Here is a 19642-nt window from a genome sequence, read left to right as displayed (position 1 = left end):
CGAAGAGACCAGGCGCCTATTGCGGCTGATTAACTTCCCACTCTCCAAACAACACACACTACACAATTACACTGTTACTCATTGGTATAATCTATTATTCGAATAATAAGTCGCATGGAGTCACATACTTCTCTATTCCTTGAACAATCACTAACTCCCATTGAATAATAAAGAAATAATGTGACGTAACGAACATCAAGACGATTCGAATATTCAAGGTTGAGATTTGAAAATGAGAAGAGAAGGCAAGGCCATGTTCATCGGCAATAGATAACGTTCGAAAGTTAAACAAATTGAGTATATTTCACAGTATGCATCGCAAGGTGCACTTAAAGTTATTTATGGGTTTTAAGTCACTTCCAGCCAACTGGAAAATCTTTTAAAAAGATCTTTATTGTCAGAGCGTACGGCAATTTTTTTAGAAGGGAGTCATAAAGATGGCATTAGGCATATATACGGTACGCAAGTCGGAGGGGATTGAGTGACTCTAATCCCTTATCTTTGCATAGGGTATAGTTGGCGCTGCAATGTAGAATGTCGTGTTAAAGGCGCGGATGTATTTTGAAATAAGGCATTTAACCTTGTGAATTTGTATTTATTAAGAGTGCCCTAAACATCGAATATTTCAGGATATACGGATGCCCAGACGGTTATGAATTTGTGGCGGTGCGTTTGTGAAGGACCAACAGAGCCTACCAAGACACCATTCTTTAAAGTGTCAGCATGCTTCAAAAAGGTAGAGAAGGACGATGGCGGGCCCGAGCAGGAGGCAGCGCTGCGCGAGGATATAGAAGAACGACCGGTCTGACGGAAAAGAGACCACACTGCGAGTTCCGGCTGACTGGCCCATGCCCGAACTCTGGTTCCTTTCAGAGTAAAATATTTTAGTTAGCTTTCCCGACTCTGTTGGTCCATACCCGACGCGCTCACGAGAGCAGTCGGAAACGCCATAAGTTCATCACCCTTAAATTGCATGTTGTGATTTTTAGGGTGGCGGGATGACTTTCTGGGCCAGGGAGCGTAGGAAACTAACCTGGAATGTTTAACATGCATCATGCAGCGGCGTTTACATGGCGCTATACAATACCCACCTATAGCTAGTATAGTAAATAAACGGTGCTTAAAGTATCGGCTTCGATTCCCCAATGTTCTTTTGGGCGCCGCCAGTTTGGTGCGTAGTACAGGGCAAGCGCACTTGGTTATAGTAACAGTTCGAAAATGCGACTTTTTTAGTTTTAGATAGAGTGTTAGAAAGCTCGATCACGGACTGCCTTAATATTTTTGGAGGAAGAAATTTTAGTTTGTGATGCCAGATAAAGCGTCAGAAAACTGGTAACAATTGCACCAAGCCGGCTAACTTTTCGCTCTAAAGAGCATATCTTATTTGGTGGCTCCCTCCTGGAAATTGGTCTGATTAAAAATTAGAGAGCGTTAGCATAGGGCGCCCAAGCGGTCCCGCAATCAGTTTGGGGTGCTGCACTGCGGGTACCCACAACATCTGCGCACGCCCAGTGCGTTACCATAAGATTCTTAGAGGACCAAGAACCTTGAGGCCTATTCTGAAAGTCTCGATTGAGACCAAGGTGACTGGTTTCTGGAGCTCCTGGTCCAGGTGTAACGAGCAGCGGTGCGCTACTAGTACATATACACGGTAGCTGGAACGCGTTACCGGCAGCTGTGTTCAGCGTTCTATTCGCCCATGAATCGAAAGTGCTCCTAAAGTGGTAACAAATGGCGTCACTGCCGCCGGAGTGTCACGCTGTCGGATCGGATGTCGCGGTTCAGGCTGTTAGGCGTAGAAGTCCTGGCAAAAAAGCAATAGCCAACGAGAGTGTCGCTGTCGTCATGGTGTACCAAATCCTGGCTGAATAAGCTTCTGTGGACTTTCAAGCTGGAGATCAACCCGCAGTAGGACAGGTGTGTACCACATATACCACCACAGCTGTGTCACCGCCAGGATCGAGGACTGTGAAAACATGACAGTTCTGCGACGTCAACAGGCGGAAATCGAGGTACCACTTTTTTAGACGCGGTAAACACACCTGTCAGTGACGCTTTCCAAGAATAATACTAGGACACAGACGACAGGAGGCCGGAGTGAGGTTAATATGTACGGGTTTGGAAACAGAATGCTAGGGCATATATGCCAGCGTACTGTTTACGAGGTAATGACAGCGGCTTCATAGCTCCAAAAGTCAGCCACTGATTGTGCCCAGCTTCCAGACTCGTGCAGCTTGTTTGGAATCAGTTTTCTCAAGCTTCCGTGCTAGGAAAATATAGTGCACATTGTCGTCCCATGAACTTGCGCTGGTGGTGGCGTCTGTCGTCAAGAAGACTTGTTATTCGCTGAATCACAGCGTAGTTTTCTTATACAGGTGATTCGCTTCTGCATTGAAGGTTGTCACTTCCTCCCCCCCCCCCTCCCCCTTCTGACATGTTTGACCGAGCTCACTTAGCTTATGGTCCATAGAGGTGGCGGGTAGAACGGCTCATGCTCAAGGTCATAATCTTGTCTCTATGCAACGAGGATTTTCTGGCATAAGCAAAAATTAAGGTATTTTCAGAGTAATTTTAAGGACGAACAAGGAGGTGCAGTTGGCCACGATTGTATATGATAAATATGTTTTTTTTTGCCTTTTGGGAAGTCAACGTGTGTTAAATGTTTAGCATTTAGTCGACCCGAGTATATCTTGTCCTTCCATACTTTTATATGCAGAAAAGAAAGGACTTATTCACGTTGTGTACGGTATCTATTTTGATAGAATATTTTGCTACCCTGAATACACACTAAATGAATTTTCGCTGCAAAGCTTGTGAAAAAAAAAAGAAAAAAATATGGGCTGGTCATGACGTCCTTTTTTTTAGTATAGTTCATGGGTACTTGAATTGCCATTTGGTGTCATCAATGCAGCTTAATTGTCCGACTCGTCTGTTTGGAGGTTCATGCACATTTTACCCTTCTATTCAATCTAAACTATCACCACTGGTAAGAATTCAAATGTGCTTATATACCGGATGGCTCGTTTTGATGTGTTTGTAGAGTACTATTTGAAAAAGAGGAGCATATAGTATAGGTTTCCACCTTAGGTTTCGAGTGGAGTTCCGATGCGTTATTGTATTTTTTGGGCTTAGTTTTTTTGTATGACTAATATTTCTGGAGCACGAGAAAAGCAAGGGGAGTCACAATCCCTAATAGATTTTATATTTGTCAGTGAGATCCTCTCAAGTCACAGAAGGGATTTCAAGATTCAACCGGGAATTTCAGATCACAGTAAGGTACACTTCGAATTATCGTTGGAGGCTCCACTTAAGAAAGCGGAAAAATCTTGATATATAGAAGTTTTAAGAAAACTGATGATGAGTCATTTATTGATCAACTAGGCTTTAAGTACGATACATCTGATGACCACGTTAGAAACCCCTTAATTAAAGTGGACGAGCTGTGGCTTAATTCTAAAAGGATTGTACTAGAGTGCATTCATAAGTTTGTTCCAATGCGAGTAAAGAAGCGGAATCCTAATAGTCCTTGGAATAAAAGGGACATAATTCATCACAAAAGACGTTTAACCAGGTGTAGAACGAAAGCGCGAGGGAAAAGAGATGGGCTCCTACAGGCTGAAATACTGATGCTAAGTACGGGACAAAGCAAAATAGAGGGATCGAAATTCTTATTTAATGATAAGATGCAAAACTTAATAATATATTCATCTTGGAGGTTTTGGCGACAACTACCATCAAGGAAAAAAGGAGTTACTAAGGTGATAGTAAGAAATAGAGTTATTGACAAAAAATCGCTACGTGTTTTAATGAATATTTTGTCAGTGTTTTTTTTTTACTCATAATTATGCCCTACCGGACATCTACCTGTTGTAAATTGTTAGAGCACGTCAGTTCAAAGCATAAAAGAGCGCTTTTAGATACTTGTCATGTACTTGATATCAAACAACATGGGTTTCGAAAAGGTTTATCTTGCACTACACAATTAACGACACTAATTCATGATTTTAATTTTGACTTTTGATAATAGAGGCCAGGTCACATTATATTTTTAGGCTTCCAAAAGGCCTTCGACAAGGTGAACCATAATAAGCTGCTCTTTAGGCTAGAGCCTTTGCCGAAAAATTCCAAACTTTTGTGGTGAAGTGAAGCGTCCTTGACTTTTAGAAAATAGTTCGTTAGTATTGATGGGCATGATTCAATGCTACAAGACGTCTACTGAGGAGTCCCGCGGGGATCTGTACTCGGACTCTTGTTGTTTTAATACTTATCAAAGACGTACTTCATGACATTACTTTAAAAGGAAAATTCTTCGCTGATGATTGCATTTTGTATAATTATATGAACGATGACAGCGACATCATCGAGTTGAACGGTTGTTTGCAAAAACATTAGCGAGTGGTGTGAAAGCTGGCAGATGTCTTTAAACCTGGAAAAGACGTTTGCATGTCAATGACACATAACAAAACTCCTGTGGTGCATAAGTACCACTTAAACGGAAAGCCTTTGTCTGGAGTAAGCGAATAAACACTCAGGAGTAAGCATACCCAGCGATCTACGATGGGACAAGCACGTATATAATATGAATAAGAAAGCTGTAGGTAAACTTTGGTCATTAAGAAGGACGTTAAAAATGGCCAGTCCGGAAGCTAAACTGTTTACTTTTAAATTGCTGATACGGCCCAGTTCAGATTATGCCAGTGAAGTGTGGGACCCGTGCACAAAGAAGTTAGTATTACAATTAGAGAGGATTAGAAAGTGGGCGTTACGTTTTTTTTTTGTTTTTTTTTTTAAGTATAGGAGGCTAGATTCACCCGTGGAACTGTATTTCAGGGCAAGAATCAATCTTCTGGAAGAGAGAAGGAGGAACAAGCACTTGAAAATGCTTTACATGATTTTAAAAGGGATACTTCTGCTAGACAAAGTTAGACTGATACGACCCCATACCTCTAGAATTACGTCAGATAGACACACCAGAACACTTGAAGAATGTCGTTACGCAAAAAATTGTTTTAAAATTCACATTTCCCCCGAACAATAAAGGACTTCAATGCGCTGCCAGAAAGCACTGTTGCAGCCAACACCATTTATGAATTTATAAGATATCTGGAGAAGTTTTTGTAAAATTCATGTCTCTAAATCAGTTGCTCAGAGGGCTTGGCGTATTTTTTTTGTGAGTGTGTTTATTGTACTTGATATATAACCGTAGACTACGCTAGTAATGCCATAATGTACACCATGTTCTGCGTGTCTTTTTATGCTAACTTTTGTTGCTCACCCCTATCATGGTCCCTGTTGTGAGGACTGCTAGTAGTGTCAAATAAAATAAATAAATAATTAAATAAAATTACTTTTGGGTTGATATTATTCATTATGACATTGATGTTGACGAATTCGGACCGAAGGCCGTTTATTCCTTGAAAAAACGTCAGCTCGCACTCAGGGTCTCGTTATGAAAACGTCGTCGACAAACGCGGAACGTTTCTACAGCGCGCTTTAAACGCAGATATGGGAACCTGGAAGGAAGCTCGGAATTCGCCGAAGTGAAATCAACGGTGTCCGTAAAAGCGATGGTGTCCGTCATCGACCCTTCGCAGTCTTGGGATGACATCACCTGGTTGAAGAGCATCACCAGTCTACCTTTGGTGCTCAAAGGAATCACTAATGGTGCGCACTTGCATTGTGTCCTTACACCTGTCGTGTTAATTTGTAACGCTGTTGCATTTTTCGGGTTTGGCGTCAACAGAAAGTAATGGTGCCTTGTCATTATATAAATTGCGAAATTATTGGAACGTTAAGGCTATAGAAGTTTCTGGAATCTGCAATATGAAGTAAGACAGAAATGATAAACTTCGATATCCACATTTCTTTTATTAATCCTTACGATAAGGTTCGAAATCATTCCATAGCGAATGACGATCTGCTCGATCTGCTGCGATCTTGTAAAGCAGGTTACGAACTGACCGGCATTCGAATGAATCTCATGACTGGATAGAGTGATGGGATGCACGCCTGCGTTTAGCGTAGCGAGCTAAGATGTTTCTTATATAGCCACAGAAGAATAATGCTGTGTATTGTGTATTGAAGCTTAGATGATAGAAAAAAAAAAAAGAAAAAGCAGGAGGCAATCTGTATACTTTTAAAACATATAATATTTTAATGAATATTGCACCGTCGTTGTTAACTTGATGTAGATGGTCCCGCCTGGACACTAAACACAGAAAGCGCCAGTTAGGAGTGAGGGCAGCCTCCCGCTTAAACAATACGCTCGCGAAAATTGCGGGGGCAGAGTATGATGCATAAAATAATGGAACTGTAAATATTGTACCCATTGCTTCTCTAAATACAAATATGGCAACAAAAGCAGCAAGCCAGAGAAACGCCGAACTTGACGCAAGTTTATAAATTCTAGGGCTTTTCAAACTTGTGTCGAATTTGAAGAACCTGATAGGTTTGACCTAATAAGGTTCTTCTCGGAAGCTTCAGTAAGTTCCGAAGTACGTTTCTTTGGCTTTTTTGTCACGTTTGTCCTGTTCACCGTGCAATGTAAAAAGCGCCAAACAAGTGCCCAAAAGGCGATATACCTTCCCAGACTCCAGGTGAAGCCTGGCGTCTGTTTACCTACTCTGGGCAAAGAATGCCAGGCTCTGTCTGAAGGAAAATCTAAGGTTATACCTTAACGTTCTTTTGGGCATACAGGGCTTGAAGAAATGACAGGAGAAACCACATTTAGAACCAGAAAACTGTGCTACATTGGTAATAAAATCCACCAAGGTGTTCGTAATTAACAATAAACATAATAAATTTATAAACATGTTTGTTTAGCAAAACGTTAGAAGGAGAAGCTTTACCTTACATACGTTTCGGGAAGTCTTGCAAAATCACTTGTTTAATAAAGCCTCTGCTGCTGTTCTAGCTTTCATCTATATGTATATGCATGGCTTGTATTCGTAAATTTCAGTGTATTGATGTATTTTTCTTATTCTTCACAGCGGAAGACGCAGAGGAAGCTATCAGTCGTGGCGTTTCAGCGATCCTCGTGTCAAACCACGGTGGTCGCCAGTTGGACGGACAAGCAGCAACCGTACGCTACATCTGGCAAACTATTACCTTATAATTATAACTCGATTCCACTAAAGGAAATGCTTTAAAATTTGTAAATGATCATCGGTGATCGGGAAGAAGAAATATCGTGTCTCCTACGTACGAGGGCTGAACGAAAAGTAATGAGGCTGCTCTTGTCGTTTATTGCAAGGAGCTAGACGCGCAGTGTTGTGCTCATGTTTGTAAAGGTTGTGGGAACCATAGGGTTACCTATATCTCTATCTAGGTATAGCTTCGAGCAGGCCATGGGAGTCGTCGTCACTAATGGCGGCTGCCTCCCGGATACAGGGAACCGAGGCCGAATTCACGTAGGGTGAAAGTGCCGCCGGCGCACAATCCAGAGCGACAGTGTACGCGACTGCTCCCGGCCTCCCCGGGTCTGTCCAAATCTCCGAGGCTACATAAGCCCACCCCGAAGGGGGGCCTGTGGCTCTCGTCGGAGGAAGCCCTGGCTCTACGGGGCTTGGTTATTTTTCTTTGTGGGCCTCCGACTTCCCATGAATCTGTTTATTGTGGAAGCGCGGGAAACCGACCGGGTGATACTGGCAATTGAGCCAGCGCGCAGACTTTTCCTGTCTAAGAACAAAGCGTGTTGGCATTTGAGTCAATAAATACGTGGAAAACGGACTCACGTTTTTGGTGTTGTCTCTCGTTCACCGGTGCCCCAGAAAGGCAGTCAATGGACGAGCCAGGCCGTAGCCTCGCGAAGAGCGGACTACGGAGTGGGTATTTGCTTCAATGAGGACTTTGGGGGTAAAAGTTGAGAAGTCCCACATTTGGCGCCCCAACGTGCGGCTGTTCATGAACTGCAAAAGACCACATCGTCCATTTCCGTTCGCTAAGACAGCGAACTAGGTCAATTTCTGGCCAAGGATCAAACATGTCTACTAAGGGAGAGGCGAATGCCCGACACCCGATGCTACTAAACGGCTTAGTGGCCGCGTCAGCCGTGCAAAGACACAATGAATAAGTGTCTCGGCCGAACGCCCTCCCAAACGGAGGTAACTCAACGGCCGGAATACGTCCGAGGCATTCCTTCGGTACGACGCCAGCCTGCTTCGCTGGGGAGAGCTCACCTGCGCTTTTCGGAGTCAACACCGTTTTTTAACAAAGTACGGTGACACAGCAAGAAGCAAGTGCAGCTGTTTGCCTTCAAGACGGCTCGCGGGGCCCACTTAGAGTGGACACCCCGTCAGCGCACAAACTAAAAGCGTATCTCGGAGCGAAAAAATGCGCTGTGCCTGAATCCTCCACTGGTAGAATACGCAGTGCGAGTGATTGCGCTGAACACCGGTCCCAGCCTAGTGAGGGTGCGGAGACCGCCGATGAAGCCCTTCGTCGCCGCGTCGACAGACCGGTAGCCATCAGGTTGACCAAGCGAGCCCCGGAACAAAGTACCTCCAGGAAAACTGAGAGTCAAAATGATTTCCCTTTCTATCCGTCTTTCCTTCCCGCTATCAAGGGACAGAGGACTGGCATGAGCATGGTTTTCGGCAACTAGATTTTAGTATGTTCAGTTTACCCGCGATCAACTCTGGCCAAACGTCAGTGAGCATAGCATGCAACAATAACGTTAGGAACTTTTAAGGGCCACCTATTGAGTTGCGACCCCCATAAATGCGACGGTAATTGTGAAGGCGCCGCGGGGTCCGGGAGCAGTTCAATCGTGCGACCGGGCAGTGCAACAGGTTGAACAGCGTCCCGTGTACGTCGTAGAAACCGCGCCTTAATTGCGTGTCCAATTAAAGTGACCGCCATGCGGTCGCTTGGCGATATTGTGAGCCACGGCACTCGAAGTGTTCGTTGGGAATCGATCGTAGCACCGATGAGTTTTTGATGCTCAACAAAACGAATGTATTTACAACTATATGTGAATAGTTGTAAATACTTTCACGGACTCTGTAGAGTCTGGCGGGTGCGTCCGCCGGGCGGTACGCTCGCCACTAACGTCGCAAAGCAACTTGCATTGTTGCAGACGGACTTTGGCAGCCGGACAGCGTACCCGCCGTGTCGAGCAACATCGTGTTGTTGCCGAGGTGTGTGCCGCGAACAGTCCTGTATTGCTGCTGGCACGGGGCTTTTTTATTTAGGATCGGTTTCTGTTCTTGCTGATGCAGATAATCTCGTGCTTCGGCGCTTGGCCTCTACGAACTTTGCATTTCAAGGTGGCTGTCCTGTGCAACTGGGAGGTGCATTCAGTGCTCTCTTTGGCTCGCGTTGGCCAGAGCAGCACACGGCTCTAAGACATTTCGAAGTGACAGGCATTTGTGCTTTAGCCTAAGGTAAAAGGTAACATGTTTGGAAAATAACAATTTTGGCGAGCCTGCCCGACTGCAGCCTGCATCGTTTTAATATCACAAGAAAGGACAGGGTGGTGCATTTGACATTTCATTGCGAACGCAAATCGAAGCGATTAGGAATCGTTAGCAAAGGCAGCTACACAGAACTTTGCCTCGTCGAACAGTCACCAACAAGTCCATTGTCCGGGGTGACGGGAGTCAGCTTGGTATGTGGACATCCGTGTTCACACTAAGCGGAGTCGTGTAACTATTTTCACAATAACTCCGCAAGCCGAGCCAGTGCGATCCACGTGGCTTACAGCAGAAAAGACATATTTGTCTCTGCCTCTTTTTATCTCTGGGGCCTTGCGCACCCAGAGATCGGTCGGGCGTCCTCAGTTGGTCGGCTTCACCTTGCTCGGAATTTCCGAAGCTTCCTCTTGGGGAAAGATACCGGAGAGGGGACAGAGCGCAGGCTGCATTTCAGTGCCCGGCGGTTCCTGAGTCATTGTTGCACATCGAGGTGAAATCGAAGCCAGGGAGCGTCATCGTCACAGGCCTGCCAGTCCCCCTTCCGAATCCGGTCTCCAGAAGATCCGGCTCCTCGGATGATGACCAAGATGGCGGCAGCCGCCCTCCCGCTGACTGGACTCGTCTCCAGGCCAGCAACACGTGGCATTCAGTCGCGGACCCAAGCTGTGGACCCGTGCCAACAACAAGTAGCTCGCATCCCGTCACGGACCCAGTGACCGTGCCCGTGTCGCATGGTCCCCAAGAGGAGATGCCCAGCCGTCGTCTTTTCCGCGGTTAATTCCGGTAACATTTCATCGTGGAGTGACCAGGCCGTCCTTCCTGCCCAAGCTCGGCCACTACATGGACCGTTCAACGCTGCTCTCGGTAAGCCGGCCAAGAAGCGTGAGTTGTAGAGTTCGACGGCAACCCGGGGTTCACTTCCAAGCAGCGAGCTAGTGCTTTTTGAGCATGTACCGCGCTGATTTTTTTCTTTATATTTTTCTTTGCGGCATGCTCTTTTCGCTCTAGCGTTTTTTTTAAATTCTGTTTTTGAGAGCCGGTAGGTCATTTTATTTTTTTGGCCTACCTTAGCCTTGAGAAGGGGGGAGTGTGGAAACCATGAGGTTCCCTATAGCCCTATCTAAGTCTAGCTTCGAGCAGGCCGTGGGAGTTGTCGTCACCAATGGCGGCGGCCTCCGGATACAGGGAACCAAGTCCGAATTGCCCGAAGGGGCCGGCTCTCCGTTGCCCACGTAGGGTGAATGTGCCGCCTGCGCACCCTTGAGAGCGATAGTGGACGCGACTGCTACCGGTCTCCCCGGGCGGGTCCATATCTCCTAGGCTACATAAGCCGGCCCCGAAAAGGGGTCGGGAGCTCTCGTTGGCGGAGGCCCTGGCTCTATGGAGCTCAGTTTTTCTTCGTGGGCCTCAGACTTTCCGTGGGCCTCAGACTCAAACTGAATCTGTCTATTGTGGCAGCGGGGGAAACCAACGGGGTGATGCTGGCCACTGAGCCGGCGCCCAGTCTTTTCCTGTCTAAGAGCAAAGCGTGTTGGCGTTTGATTCAATAAACACGTGAAAAACGGACTCACTGCGTTGTTGTTGTCTCTCGTTTACCGCCCCCCCCCCCCCCCAATTTAAAAAAAAAAAAAAAAAAAAAAAACAGTCAATGGACGGACCCGGCCGTAGCCGCGCAAAGAAAAGACTGCGGAGTGGGCATTGACCTTACTGAGGACCAGGGGTTAATCGTGAGAGCTCACAACGTAATACACCCACTAGTTTCAGCCTGCGGCTGGAACGTCGTATTATTTAGCGTTTTGTCGCGGCGAGTGATGGAGAGAAAGAGAGAGATAAGTTCTTTATTATGGAGATGTTGGTATTCTTTAAATGACACCGGCTACATCATAACGAGAAATAGAGAGAAAATATATATAAATGAAAGGAGGAGCATAAAAGGAAAACAATAAAGATAAACTACATAAAATATAACCATAAAAAAGTCACGCAATCTCACAGTGTCACTCAGCGTAATCATTTTACTTGACGCCATGGTGTCGCGTGATTGTGATGTCATAAAGACTACATGCGACGGACAGAAAATCCCTGATACTGGTACCATCTAGAATTTCAATACGGGGGTGTTTGATTTTTAATTCGAGCAGATTTTTTTTTTAAAACTCTCCTTGATTGGTACACTATTGCGGTTTGTGCGGGTGCATCATACAGCCATGGGGACATAACATAGGGGGCTAATCCTCACAATATGACGGGTAATAAAAAGTCAGTTCTATAATTACTAAAAATATACCTAACGTTAGACGCTTGCTGAGCGTCTTCGTGGGAAGCGATGGTTTGCGCCAACTTCTCACCACTCGCGCAACAGGCACAAGGCTAGCGGTGCCAAAACACGGGTACTAAGATTATTATCCGCGTTTTCACACTGATATTCACTAGGATGCTGGATGGCGCATTCAGCAAGCAGGTAGGAAGCGACCGGAAGAAAGCGGCTTGTCCAAGAAATGAGCACTTGAGAGTCTTACATACTCTTTCGAGCGTTTGCCAAAACAGTGTCCAAGGTGCTGGATTTGCTTTCGTTATCTCAGGAGAGCGCACTTATTGCGCAAGAACAGCTCATGCGGGCTTAAGATGTCTTCTGTAAAGCCGACTGATGAGCGAGAATTTGGAGATTCCAGTTGATCAAGTGTGCATGTCCTACATTCAAACGCCTCCAGATTAAAACCTGAAAGGTATTATTAAAGCCCACGTAAGAAATGCAAAAAAGCTGTGAACCAAATCACTGAATAAATGCACTATAAAATAAATCCCAGCAGGCAGTGGACCTCCGCGACAAGCATCGAACTTTTCAGTCGTTTCACCCGCGCCCGGCATGGTGCGCGGCTAAGCACTATCCAACCCCGTATAGCAGAACTCAGTCCTGTTCCTAGCACTAGCCTTCCTTGTGCCTGTTGCTCAAAGCACGAGTGAGAATTTGGGTGCCCGCCTCGCTTCCCACGTGCATCAAAAACCTCCCATATTTACAGATTTAGGTGTTTTCAATGACGCGCAGCAAGTTTCTAATTGGAGCCATGTGTGTAATTTCACTAAGTGAAAAGTGAATTAACAAATCTTAGGAAATTAATGGAAGTATCTTCAGGATTAACCTTATATAATGCTTCCTGGCCGTACAGGCTACCTACAAAACATCATTAGTGCTCCTATCCCAAATACTTAAAAAATATATTTTCGAAAAAAATTTAACAATCCCTCACGCGCCAGATTGAGCCGCCAAAGTCGACCGTATCTTGTCTTACCGAGATTCCGAGCCACTGACGCGGGCGTTGACAAGCCTCCACAAGGGCCTATGCTGGGGAGAAGGGAAGAGTAGCACTTAAAGTGGCGATAACCTGTTTTGTTGCGGCAACAATGAAGTGAAGTGATCGGAATGGCAGGAAAAAAACAACAATTGAGGGTCGATTACGGCGGTGCCAATGCACAGCTGCCTGAAAGCGTCTATAGCAAATAAGAAAAACTACAATTAATTCCAGCTTTCAATTTTGCCTTCAAATTAATAATAAAGGTAAGCAAAGTTTTCCAGAGAAATTTTGTGTTCCGACCTGTTTGCAGATCGAGGTCCTCCCAGAGGTCGTGAGGGCAGTCCGCGGACGCGTCGAAGTTTACATCGACGGCGGCGTCCGTCAGGGCGCGGATGTGATCAAGGCGCTGGCACTCGGAGCCAAGGCTGTGTTCGTTGGACGTCCCACCATCTGGGGACTGGCGTACAACGTAAGACATCCTCCATATTGCATCAGCAACACTGTCAGAAAAAGATCCCACAGAAGCCGTGTGATCAAAGAGCGAGAAATGAACGAAAAGGTGATCGGAATAAGACACGAGTTCAAGCATAAAAACTGAACCAATTTTCCGGTCTATTGACAAGGTCCTAGCTGAGATTTGCCGGGACGTATTAGGTATGTCGCCGGTGGTTTGAAAACCTTCATGTTTTCGTTAATGAAGGCCAGAGGTCCCCGACGTCAAAATGATACTATTGAAGTCTGTCTCACCGGCTGCCTGTTGCATACCAATGAGAACGCCACCTCTCACAAGGCAGTGCTGAAACAGACCCTTTTCAAGAGTCCACCAAGCAGCATTGGTGATCGCCGTTGCTTGGACATGAGATGACACTCGTGTCGAACACATGCTCAGAGTATGTGCTTAAGCAAGGACGGACAGGCGATGGTGAGGACTTTTTAAAGATGGCTGATGGTCAGGTAACCTACAAGAGACTAGACGGCGCTGTCCAAGGTGTCATTCTGCTGTTACGCGTGTTCCGTCATAAAATGACACGAATTCCGGATGGACGCTGACGCTATACCGTGTCTGATCGCCCTCCGTGCTCGTCCTTCTTCTTAACTTAAGCAAAATCTAACACTACGGCCATGCTATCCAGATGGAGTTTGCAAGGGCCGCTCGGGGATTGCTTAGAAGTCCCTGCGTGTATGCTCACCGACTGCTCAAGAAACGGTGGGCCCGATTATATTCCGAGCATCTTATTAGCTCTCCGCAGCAGGGTACATTGCGGAGTTATCCGATAAGAACGCCGACGAGGGGATCAGAAAGACAGAGCCGCGAGAATAGACCCTGCCTCGGTTCTCGTACTCTCCTGTGACTATATGGACAGCAAGTGTTCCGAAAAGCGTTCCTGGCGCGTTAGAAGGCCAGGAGGGGCACGCCAATCAAATGACAACGTAATGCATGTTCAAGAATACGCAAAATTAAGACTGGCAAGCGCTGGCCGTCATTGGTTAAAGTCGGGGTGGAACAAAAGCACCTGCGCGCTTCTGCGAGCTAAACAAAAGAACGAGGTATGCAAAGAACAGACGAACGTGCGGCTGTGTCCGTTCAACAGGCGAAGTGGGGCGAGAAGAAACGGGAGAGGGAGCCATATAAAACGAAGGTGGAAGGGAGGGGGAAGGGGAAAGAGGGTTACTGGTAAGGAAACGTGCAACCTCTCGTACACATTAGCGGAAAACTGAGGATGAATTTCAACCTTCCCTAGACGGTAATGCAATCAAAATCTCGGTTACACGATGACTTCTCCGCAACGGGCCCCCGGTTACAAAGCGGGCATCTTGGCCGGGGTTTGGACCCTCCAACTCGGGATCCGTCTGACATTTACACTCGGAGCCACCAAGGGGGCGGGGAGGGGGAGCCTCGGCGAAAATGATATTGAAAAAAAGGTCGAATGCACTACGCTCACTGGTGATCGGCGAAACGAAGCTCCGTCAGGGAGTGCAGCATGGCATTTCAGAACCATAATATTAAGTATGCAGAGTCAGTGTTATGAGTGCGAAAAGATATTCACGGCTGATAGCTCGGTTAATGGAGAAAGCGAGGGTGACTGGCGCGTTTAGGATTTTCCCTACTATATTTTCCCTCCATGCGAAATGGCGCAAAAATGTAATGCTTTTTTCTTGCAGCTGCGTTTAATCATTTGACAAAAAAACCAATGACTTTTTCCAATTACTGTTACGAAATGCAGCAGATAAAGTTTCTGATTTATGCGTGTTATATGCGCATAATTATACGCATATCACAACTCATGCGGTTGGGTTGGAAAAGGATAAAGCATGGGTTGAGCTTTAGACATTGTCAGAGTTCGGTTTATCTCATCTTTGATTGAACACTAGCTATTATTCGAATGTTTGACGATGCTGATTTTGATGAACACGAACACTCAACTCGGGCTCATGTCAATTGAGTAAGTCACGGTGCCACGTGACTCGTGGTAAGTCGTGATGCCATTCGACGTTACGGCGTCAACAATAACACTAATAAACCAAGTGACGTTGTCACTATAAGTCGACTTTGAGTGACTTGACTACGTCACGGGACCACGGGATTAATCATAGTGTCAATAAAAAAGCGCCAGGAAAACCCAAAATATCTCATGCATTGCATTCGGTGTATGCCAATTTGATCACAGCATAGAATTACTGCTGACAATTTTTATTTCACGAACATTCATTTTGTTACAAAAGTACCATGTACTGCTTCGGACCGGTTACCGTTATATGTTTTCCGGTTGAGTTCTGGTTCAGTTCGAAATTGGCGGCAAGGTTACGTTCCGGTTCGGCTATAATAACGGTTCAGTTCCGGTTTCTGTTTCGACAATCTGGTACTGGATATGCCGTGTATCAGCCCCTGTATCGGGAGGTAGCTGGCGTTACCTGGCCTATAAACACAACTATACCATCAAAATTGTTTTTATAAATTCAATTTTTCGCAAATATCTCGCCCCATCAGTTTTATTTTATTATAACGCTTCTTTAGACCTTCTCGATGAATACTTTAACACACTTTTGTGATTATGAGGAGCGCAAGTTCGTCTGCTACTTTGCAGGGGTTGCAGTAACATCAGAACGCCGATCATGCTTGATGTGAAGGATATTGGGTAAAACACAAGGCAGGCTTGCTTTGAAATCTACCCACTATACTTCCATCACAGCCAATCTGAGCTTGACGTTCTGCCGTTACCAGAACGCTTGCAAAAGAAGCAGAGGTATTTTAAGAAAAGACATCGGGTTCACTTCGTTCGTTTTTTGTTTAAACTACTTCGGTCTAATTGCTCGTTTATCTTACAAGCCTTCAGCGTATCCTCCATTTATCTTAAACTTTGTTCAATTTTAAATTTAGTAATTGCCCCTCTCTTCTCACGAGACGGCCAGGTCATGTCCCCCGGTACCTCCTTATTTGGTGTGTTCCGAAATGCTCCCAGTTCCAGTCTGCGCACGTTCTTCAACGACTTTCCTATCCTGCTTGAATGTCCGACCTCATGCATAGTATAACCATTAACATGAGGTAATCTAGGCAGCATCAAACCTTTCCATATTTCCCCAACCACTTTATATTTGTTAAAACTTTGCTGCCTTGAGTTTCTTAGTAAGTGAATGTATTATGCAAAACACTGCATGCATACATGTTCAAAGCAAACACGTAAGTATAGCAACTGTGCTTCGATGATGCTTGAAGTGTGTTAGCACATATCTTTTTCACCACGTCCACCGGGAACACCATGTGTTTTGTATGATGCTTGTGGATTGTGACTGGGGTTTACAGAGACACCAACGACATCAACCCTAGATTATGAGTGATGCCATTCGTGGCGGTTCCCACAGCAGCTCGTCTCGCAACTCTTCAACACGCGTACGATCATAATCTTTACATTGCTTTTGTTTTTAGTATAGCTACCGTCTTGAACTTAAGCGAGGAAGAACCTCTTCATATGCCTGCGGTTGTCTGATAACAAAATCGCTACACGAGAGATGCGGACAATAGCGGCAATTTATTCCGGACAGGGCCGGATTAAGGGACGGGCTAAGGGGGCTGCAGCCCAGGGCCCCCGTCTCTCTGGGGGCTCCCATGACGAAAGCTTGTACAAAAAACAAAACAAAAACGAAACCTAAAAATATTTCGGAAAGCGATGTTGCTTTGCCGCAGCGTTCGAGAAGAGGAGTATACACAGATAATGGAGATGTCAGCGAGGCTAAACGCGCATTTCGCGTAACACGCTCCTATCCCTGTACAAAGCCGGCCCTTTGGGTGGGTGACCGGCCCCGTAGGGTGCTTGTCCGCTTTCTTTTGAAAGCGGGTTCGAGCAAACAAAGAAAACACGCGAGGGGCTCCACAATCTGGGTTTTTTTAGCTCTTTGTCTTGTCAGGGAGGGAAATTTTATAAACAGCTCCCCCTTCACCCTACTCGGGCTCGTGTCTCGTGCGCGCAAACACGTGTTCTTGAGCAGCACTTACACTTTGAAAGTGCGGGCTTCTACGCAACTGGGGAAGGCAAGAAAGCTGCATGCCACCTCCGCGGTGGTCTTGCCGGAGTGCTCCCTAGTTGAAACCAGACGGGAATGATAATCTTTTTTTTTTTGTTTTTTTTTGCATTTTGAGGCGGCTTTTTATTTATTAAAGAATAAGAGAAACTGCAGTATTTCCCAGGTTTATTGCCCTAACCAGACATCATTATCATCATCATTGTCGCCATCATCATCATCATTAGGGCCCCTGAAGTGTCCTAGCCCAGGGCCCCGGAATGCCTTAATCCGGCTCTGATTCCGGACCACACATGTGTGTCTATAACGAGCCTTCTTTACGTTTTTAGGGTGAAGCCGGAGTGAGGCAAATGCTGTCGATACTGAGGCAAGAGGTGGACCGAGATCTTGCACTAATGGGTAATTGTTTTCTTAGAACACCTCTCTAACAGGTTAAGGCAATAAGTGACAAGACTACAATGCATAAAACGTTGAACTTTGATTGCTGCCTGCCGTATACCACGCAGAACTTGATGTCGTCTTCTGGCAAGACGTCTGCTCATTGCTCCAATTTCCTCTTGAATGTTGTCCACCACTACACAACGCGAGCACCGACCGTAGATGAATAGGCACTATAAAAAAAAATGAGAGGGGAAAAGTGCAGTCTTGGGTAAGTTACTTTTAAAAAGTAATTCGTTACAGTTACAGTTACTTTCCGAAAAAAGTAGTGAAGTTACCGTTACAGTTACTGCAACAAAAGAGTAACTCGTTACAGTTAGAGTTACTTTTAAAAAGTAACGACGTTACTTTTCAGTTACTTTTTTATAACATAAAAAATAGGAAAAACTGGAAAGCGCCCTTCACCAAGTTTGATTGCATAAAATTAGATAGTACGCTCTGTACTTCATATTGTAACTTAGCAGAAGTTGCTTCTCAAAATTACTGTTTAAAAATTTCCACGCCAGAGTAGTGGCACAAATAAAAGTACGAAACATGCGCAGTGTGCAGTACTGGCGATAATCAAGATACGAAGCATGCGCAGTGCCCTCCGCGTGTATTGCTGTTTCACGGTTGATTCACCCGATTAAAAAGCGTTTTCACAGAAAAACGAAAAACCACAACATAGATAGTGCTTCAAGACACTAAGATGTAAGTGTTCAGTCACAAAGTAAAAGCGCGTGAGTAAAGATAACTAGATTTTTTTTCATGAAATCTACACATGGCTATATTCAGGTCGTCACTCGCTAGAAAAGAACGTATTCACAAGTTTGTGCAAGGCAAACTTGACACTCGAAATGTCGGAATAGACGATTTGAAAAGTGCAAGGAAAATCTAAATTGTGCCCTCATTCTGTGATATATTATTCATAAAACACTGGAAAGTAACGACAAAAGTAACGTCGTTACTTTCATCGTTACCCCAGAAAAAAGTAATAGAACTACAGTTACAAGTTACATTTTGAAAAAATAACTCGTTACAGCTACAAGTTACCAAAAAAGTAACGGAATTACAGTAACGCGTTACTAGTAACGCGTTACTATTCAAGACTGGAAAAGTGTAGGATAGACCGATTTTCCTCCTTGTCGCCAACGGAAGGAAAGGAAGTTTCTTCATTTAACAGATTGACATGCAGTGCGATCTTGTAGCGCTTGAAAAAAGGAGAACTTCCTCCTGCATGTTCGTGGCCACAGCGGTGGTCAAGTCGGTGACGGCGGGGTCAACAACTTGAGTTCTTAATTTCTTTTTACATACTTGGAGGCAGTAGATTATGGCGTTAAATTTAGATCAGAGTTTGGGGGTACCTTTTGCCGGTCACCAGCTCGGCGTGACATTTATCGAAATTTCGCCAGCGCTTGACAAAGACCAGGGAAAAGAGCGGTTCGGTTTGCCTTTCTGTTAAATAACATACTGGTAAACTCTCTTATGGGGTAAAACATAAAACTGCTCAGTGCTGTTCCCATTGTTCTTTGCAAACAATAACGGGCAAAGCATATAGAAAAACATCTAACAACACCGGGCGATCGCAGCGGCATGGCGGAGCCGCGGAGCTTACGGGAGGCTAGGTTTGGCTGGTTTCTTTTAACCGGTTTGGTGTGCTGGGCTGTGTCTCGTCGCCTGTGCTGCGTATCATGGCTTGTTCCTAGCGGAACCGAGTCTGGCTTGTATAAGGACTGATCTATTTAGTTCAGAGTAAAGTTATGAACTTATGAATTGTTCCACTGTTTAAATCGATAGTCTTTTGTTAATATTTCTAAATTTCAAAAGAGAGTGAGAAGACTTGCTTAAGCTGTGAAAATTCCCAGATTAGAAATTTTCACAATTGAATAGAAACGCTAAGATGACCCACAATCTGGCGTTCGCGGTTTACATTGGCTCAATAGAGATGTATAGTTCTTTTACACACATACAAAACTGTGAGAATGATCTTCCCTCTTGTGT

General features: G+C 45.2%; 1 protein-coding gene across 1 annotated transcript in view; it reads left to right on the top strand.

Moving 5' to 3' along the window:
- LOC120839839 (hydroxyacid oxidase 1) overlaps positions 1–17652 on the top strand; it is a 53701-nt gene extending 36049 nt beyond the window's left edge. The window contains exons 4-7 of the mRNA XM_040210204.1: positions 5504–5664; positions 6990–7081; positions 13017–13175; positions 17554–17652. Coding sequence (XP_040066138.1) covers positions 5504–5664; positions 6990–7081; positions 13017–13175; positions 17554–17652 — 511 coding nt within the window. The remainder of the gene's footprint in view (positions 1–5503; positions 5665–6989; positions 7082–13016; positions 13176–17553) is intronic.
- Positions 17653–19642: the final 1990 nt, after the last annotated feature.

This window comes from Ixodes scapularis, unplaced genomic scaffold (genome assembly GCF_016920785.2).
Source record: "Ixodes scapularis isolate PalLabHiFi unplaced genomic scaffold, ASM1692078v2 PGA_scaffold6__148_contigs__length_123643588, whole genome shotgun sequence".
NCBI lineage: Eukaryota > Metazoa > Arthropoda > Arachnida > Ixodida > Ixodidae > Ixodes > Ixodes scapularis.
This window is presented reverse-complemented; position numbering and strand designations above follow the sequence as displayed.